This window comes from Equus asinus, chromosome 7, assembly GCF_041296235.1.
Source record: "Equus asinus isolate D_3611 breed Donkey chromosome 7, EquAss-T2T_v2, whole genome shotgun sequence".
Lineage (NCBI taxonomy): Eukaryota > Metazoa > Chordata > Mammalia > Perissodactyla > Equidae > Equus > Equus asinus.
In genome coordinates, this window is record NC_091796.1 from 106,615,519 (window position 1) to 106,622,224 (window position 6,706).

Sequence of the window (6,706 nt, forward strand, 5' to 3'; positions counted from 1 at the left end):
ATCTTCCTCACACACAAAACCACAATTTTAGGATTGGAAGGCTGATTTAGCCCTCACTGCGCCTGGCAGGGTCCTTGCCTATTCAGCTGTTTATCTTGTAAGGCCTAGGCTCACCCTCCCCCATCAGCTGTTACCTACTGCTCACAGCAACCACCTCCACATCGCCTTGCCTGAGCAGAAACAAGGAAAGATGATTCCACGTGGGATAGCACTAAGTAGATATGGTATCGAACTGCAAGGTGGAATGCCAAGATATCACAGAATTCTACTTAGAGCATAACGCATGCTTTCCAAAACCATCCAAAAGCAGCTTGACACGAAAATCCTACGGGGACGATGGACGGTTGTCTACTAGTACATGTAACGTGGATATAGGGAACGCACGTTGTCTGACACACCCATTCTCATCATCTTCTAGAACCTGCTCATCACCACCCCACCTGCGCGCACCCTGGGAAGGGCACATTGAGACTTAGGGCAGTCAAAGTTAACCACCTCCGTCCCTGAACCTCATACTAGGCAACATGTGTATGCCTAACATTTTTACATTCTGGGGCCACCCTGTCATCTGTAACCCCTTCCCCCAAAGACAACATTTCCACATTTTCTTTTTATTTCGTCTGTATTTGTTACAATCTTTTAAAGCAGGATGTGACTTGGGCACCACACTGCCATTCACAAAACTTGCCGAGTCACTTTCCGACAGCTTCACCACAAGCCCAGGGCAGCTCACACTTGTGCTACTACTCTACACAGTACTCTTCTTTGGAAAACAAGCCCTATGGGTAGTTAACTCACATCAAGTTGGTTCAGCTTAACATACTAATTTCTAGAGGCCTTGCACATGCAATTGGTAACTACCGGGGATGGAAAGTTTAAAAAGTAGATTCTAGAAGACGAAATTGTTTTAACAAATATTTTTCTTTTAAACATCAGTCTATCTCAGAACACCTAAATGACAAAAGATTTGGTGTACTAAGGAATCTGCCTGATTAAGCTCAACATTTCAGACCACCAAGTTAACATCAGGTTACACACATCTTACAACAAACGTTACCTTATCTGTTAAAATAAGCCAACATCAAACTAGAAAAGAAAAACTAGCTCTGCTTTAGTGCCTAAAGAATCACAGTTTCACACTGAGAAGCACAAAGAAATCTTATCCCCTTATGTAGTTATTGCCATGCCATACAGATTTTTAAAATCTTAACAAAAATAAAGAACAGAATCCTTGAAAATATATTATCAGAGGGAATGGAGAGAGAGTACTGAACACGCGTACAAGGAATTCATCAGGCAGAGCTTAATCCACTTCCTCCATGCGTGACGTGTCGTCATCTCCTTCAAGGGGCGGCATCTCCTCAGTTACAGCAGCACTGCTGTCGTCAGCAGTGGGGTCATCTTCATCAATACCTTTTAAGAAATAAAACCTTTGTATTAGATTTCTTGAGGGGCAGCTAATTACCCTAACATTGCTGGTTTACAGCCACTTTCAAAGCTGAGCCAATCCCAGGGTATGTGGATCTCAAATTTTTAGCCCTTATGATCAGAAGGCTTTGACACATGACTTGAATGTTTCTGAGGGACATAACCCAATCTTGTTCAAAGAGCTGAGCACCCCTTTCAACAGTCACATGTTTAAGGTTCTTTTCCTGGTAACATGGTATGGTACTGTACAAGGCTTACCAAGACCAAGTTTGATCATCCTGTAGATCCTGTTAGCATGTGTCTGGGGATCTTCCAGACTGAAGCCGGAAGACAGGAGTGCAGTTTCGTAGAGCAGGATGACCAGATCCTTCACAGACTTGTCATTCTTGTCAGCCTCTGCCTTCTGCCGTAAAGTCTCGATGATGGAATGGTCAGGGTTAATCTCCAGGTGTTTCTTTGCAGCCATGTAACCCATTGTTGAGTTGTCTCTTAGGGCTTGAGCCTTCATGATTCTTTCCATGTTTGCTGTCCAGCCATATGTACTTGTGACAATGCAGCATGGGGATGTCACCAATCGGTTTGACACAACCACCTATGATCAAATCATTAAGTGATGACTAGGCCTAGAAAGTTTCTACTATTTTAAGACTTTTCAGCACCACCCGAATCAGGTTTACTATGAACTGAAATCGAAAGAACCCAAGTCCTCAGGGATCAGAGATACTACTTCCGAATTTAAGTATGCAAACACTTTCCAGATCTGTGACGATCTCAGGAGCTTTGTGTGCACCACAAAACTGAAAGGCTGAAGTTTTCCATTTGAGACGCTATGAGGAGAAAGGGACTGTACATGTCAAGTCTGGAGAAACACCTAACAGAGCTGCTAAAAGAGTTAACTAGGAAATGGAGGTGAAAACACTGTTTACATACCTTTTCTACTTTTTTCTCCAAGATGTCCTTCATGATCTTGCAGAGGTTTTCAAATTTTGTTTTTTTCTCCTCCTGTTTCTTTTTCTCTTCTTCATCTTCTGGAAGTTCCAAGCCCTCCTTGGTGACTGACACTAAAGTCTTCCCCTCGAATTCCTTCAGCTGTTGCACGCAGTACTCGTCGATCGGCTCGATCATGTAGATCACCTCTAGGCCGTGCTTCCGGAGGCGCTCCACGAACGCCGAGTTAGCCACCTGGTCCTTGGTCTCACCTGAGACAGTGCAAAGTTACTGTCGGACCTTTGACAGGAACTGCTTTCACTTCAACTTTTCCTGTCGAGTCAGATCTAACCAGATACAGGCTAGCTCTCGTTAACTACCTTGCCTACACCAACACTTAACTTATATAGCCAGAAAACACACCCACAGTTCCTATAAGGTTATAAGAAGGCAATGTGATTGTAACATGTACTGTCCGTTACCTGTGATATAATAGATGTGTTTCTGGTTTTCCTTCATTCTTGTGCAATAGTCCTTAAGAGAAACCATCTCGTCACCAGAAGCAGATGTGTAGTATCTTAACAGCTCTGAAAGCTTCTTCCGGTTTTGAGAGTCTTCATGGATTCCAAGCTGAAAGATAACATGACTTTTAGGAAGACTACTTCTGCATTAAAAATCATTTGAAATTGAGAAGCCTATCTGACTACCCCTACTAATGGTCAAATGTGTCTATACCAACCTTAATGTTTTTAGAAAACTGCTCATAAAACTTTTTGTAGTTCTCTTTATCTTCTGCCAGTTCGGTGAAGAGTTCTAAGCATTTTTTGACCAAGTTCTTTCTGATAACTTTCAAAATCTTGCTTTGTTGCAACATCTCACGGGAAATATTTAGAGGAAGATCCTCAGAGTCCACCACACCTCTAATGAAATCTGAAAAAACAAAGACAAAATGCACTCAAAGTCCTTCTAAACACAAAAATCGACAAACAGGTAAACCCCCCAAATCGAAGACAGATGATTCCCCCCCAATATGCTTCAAATAAGAATCTGGAGTTGACAGAATCAATTTCTTTAGCCAGGGCCAGTGCCCACTTTTACACCCAGCAGTACTCACTCAGGTATTCAGGAATTAGCTCCTCGCAGTTGTCCATGATGAAAACTCTGCGAACGTACAACTTAATGTTGTTCTTTTTCTTTCTGTTCTCAAATAGATCAAAGGGAGCACGTCTTGGGACAAAAAGAAGGGCTCTGAATTCCAATTGTCCTTCAACTGAAAAGTGCTGCAATAAAACACACACACGCTAAGTCATAATCACCAGACTGCAAGCACCTTTCACTGAAAGCTGCTTAACCTGACACATCAGCACTCGTAATTATACAGCACACTCTGGGAGAAGGAAGAGCAGCCGGATGAAAAAGCTGCCAGCGACACCCCTCACATTTAGCAACTTGAGATACACAACCTGCAGAGGCAGACTAGCCTTCAGGCACTCAGCAGTCGCTCACCTTCACTGCCAAGTGATCTTCCCAGTCATTGGTCAAGCTCTTGTAGAATTCGCCATATTCTTCGTTAGTAATATCATCAGGATTTCTGGTCCAAATAGGCTTTGTTTTGTTCAGTTCTTCCTGATCAATGTACTTCTCCTTGATTTTTTTCTTCTTCTTCTTGTCACCATCTTTCTTTTCTTCTTCTTCTTCATCAGAGCCAACATCTTCTATTTCAGGCTTGTCGTCGGACTCCTTTTCTTCTTTTTCTTTTTCCTCCTCTTTGTCTTCCTTTTCTTCAGCCTCATCATCACTGACTTCTTTATCACGTTCCTTCTCCACCTTCAAAAGACATGAAATCACATCACCTCTGCATTCTAGAACTAAAAAAAGCTCAGTGGAGTGGGCACACTTACACTAAAGCCTAAATTAAGTCAGCCAAGCTAAGAGACATTAATTAGCCAGGAAGCTTCTCATCAACATTGGATGGACCTAAGTAAACCAGCTTTGGGTACCCTGAGAGACTAAAAATTTAGACTACTCCGATAAATACACACTTGTGTCTTCTCCTCATCAACAAATCCAAAGACTAAGGATTTCAGTTAAGTCACTGAACAGTTTTCTACATATAGGATACTTAGAAACTCACAAAAAGAGTAATGGGATAGCCAATAAACTGAGAGTGCTTCTTCACAATCTCTTTTATTCTTCTTTCCTCCAAGTACTCGGTTTGGTCTTCTTTCAGATGCAGGATAACCTTTGTTCCACGACCCATAGGTTCACCTGAAAAGGAAGTAGGGAAATTGACTCAAATCCAATCTCAATGTCCAAACCAAGGGGAAAAAAGTATAATCAATTCAGCTCTCCACACCACACCTAACTGTTTCTGACCAAGTCTAGGAAGCACGGTCGACCATTACTACAGAGGGGAAGACTCCCAGAGTAGCTAACTGCTCCGCCCAAGATCGATCACCACAAGGTCATGCTGTTACTCTACCACGTGCGCACTAGCTTGCTCCCTAACATGTCGGGCAAACACAAGTTTCCGCAAGTTTCACAGCATCTTCAGGGGTCCAGCGCCTACAGCACCCCACCCTCCACGTGAGTGAGCGGCCCAGGAAATTCTGCGATCAGGTGCCTACCCGTGTCAGTCCTAACGGTGAAGGATCCGCCCGCGGAGGACTCCCAGGCATACTGCTCATCGTCGTTATGTTTGGTGATCACCGTCACCTTCTCAGCAACCAGATAAGCAGAATAAAACCCGACACCAAACTGGCCGATCATGGAGATATCTGCACCAGCCTGCAAAGCTTCCATGAACGCTTTGGTCCCAGACTTGGCGATAGTACCAAGGTTATTGATCAAATCGGCCTTGGTCATTCCGATGCCGGTGTCCACGATGGTGAGCGTTCGGTCTTGCTTGTTGGGAATGAGGTTGATGTGCAGCTCCTTCCCAGAGTCTAGTTTGCTGGGATCCGTCAAGCTCTCATATCTGATTTTGTCCAAAGCCTATTACGAAACGCACATTGTTAAGCAGAGCCCCTCGGCGGTAAATCAATACCGAAACCAAAACCCAAACCTACATTAACGACAGACTTACATCTGACGAATTCGAAATAAGCTCCCTCAGAAAAATCTCTTTATTCGAGTAGAAAGTGTTGATGATCAATGACATCAACTGGGCGATCTCCGCCTGAAAGGCGAACGTCTCCACCTCCTCCTCCTCCATCGGCTGGTCTTGGGTATGGGTTTCCTCGGGCATCTGGAAAGGACACCGCGCCACGTTAGTGACCGCAGGACGGCGACAGCGGCACGACACGACCCAACTGCGTCCCGCAAGTATTTTTAGAGCGGAATTTAAGAAAACCGAAAGCAGCAGGCCGGCTGACAAAGGGATGACCTCATTTCGCGCCGCGATCATCCGAGGAGCGTGCGCGCGCCTCGAGGCCGCCTCAGGCCGGCGACCCGGCCGCCCCGCCGCCCCGGGGACCGGCCGCTCCGCCATGACGCCGACGCCCCCGCCCCGCGGGCCGGCCGCAGGCGGCCTGGGCGAGACGCCTTCCCGGCGGCCGGGACGCTCCGCCGCCCCGGGCGGGCCCCCGCGCCGCCCCCGGCCCCTGCGCCCCTCCGGCGCATCCGGGACGCCCGCTCCCGGGGAGGGAGGGTCGGGGCCGCAGCAGGCCCGAGGCCTGCCGGGGGTGGGGGGGGAGGAGGACGACCATGGCTGCCCCCACGCTGCGGGCCGGGGTCTCCGAGGGCTAGCCCGGACCCTAGCCACCCACGGACTATCCCGGGCCGCCCCCTGAACCCCACTTCCCCCCCAAGGGCCCCCCACCGCCCCCTCACCTCGGCTAAGGGACCGCACGGGCTCCGCGACGACGCAGCACCAGGACGCAGGAGCAACTGGCGCGCCGCCCCCGCGCCTCCCTTATATAGAGGCGGGCCCGCCCAGCGCGCGGCGCCTTTTCCAGAAGCCTCCCGAACCTTCCGGAAGCACCCTCCCCAACCGCCGCCGCGGCCGCGCGCCTGCGCCTGCGCCCTGGCCGCCGCCCGCCCCTCCCGCGGGCGCGCGCGGACCCCGCGCAGGAACGGCCCGAGCGCCCCTCCCCCAACGGCCGCCGCGCGCGCCGCCGCGCCCGCCTCTCCGCGCCTGCGCGGCCCGGAATTCTCGGGAAAGTCTTACGTATTTGTGGCGTCCAGCCTCCTCCCCGCCCCGGCTGTCCGAGTTGCCAGCCCCGCCGGCGCGGACCGGCTGAATGGCGCTCCTGGCGGCCCGTCGCCGTGCAGGCCTGGGGAGTGCGACCGCGGGCTGAGTGCCCCTGCTCGTGTTTTTATGAAATCCGCAAAAGTCAACTTCTTCTAAAGC

At 48.8% G+C, this 6,706-nt stretch overlaps 1 protein-coding gene across 1 annotated transcript; it reads right to left on the minus strand.

The window, feature by feature from the left end:
* Positions 1-603: 603 nt before the first annotated feature.
* HSP90AA1 (heat shock protein 90 alpha family class A member 1) lies at positions 604-6,414 on the minus strand. Its single transcript, XM_044774349.2, has 11 exons — positions 6,187-6,414; positions 5,441-5,602; positions 4,983-5,349; positions 4,490-4,623; positions 3,862-4,182; positions 3,470-3,635; positions 3,095-3,285; positions 2,838-2,985; positions 2,359-2,627; positions 1,687-2,020; positions 604-1,413 (listed from the first exon to the last, which is right to left on the minus strand). Exons 2-11 carry the CDS (start codon positions 5,600-5,602, stop codon positions 1,304-1,306), a joined length of 2,202 nt encoding a protein of 733 aa, XP_044630284.1. The 5' UTR covers positions 6,187-6,414; the 3' UTR covers positions 604-1,303.
* Positions 6,415-6,706: the final 292 nt, after the last annotated feature.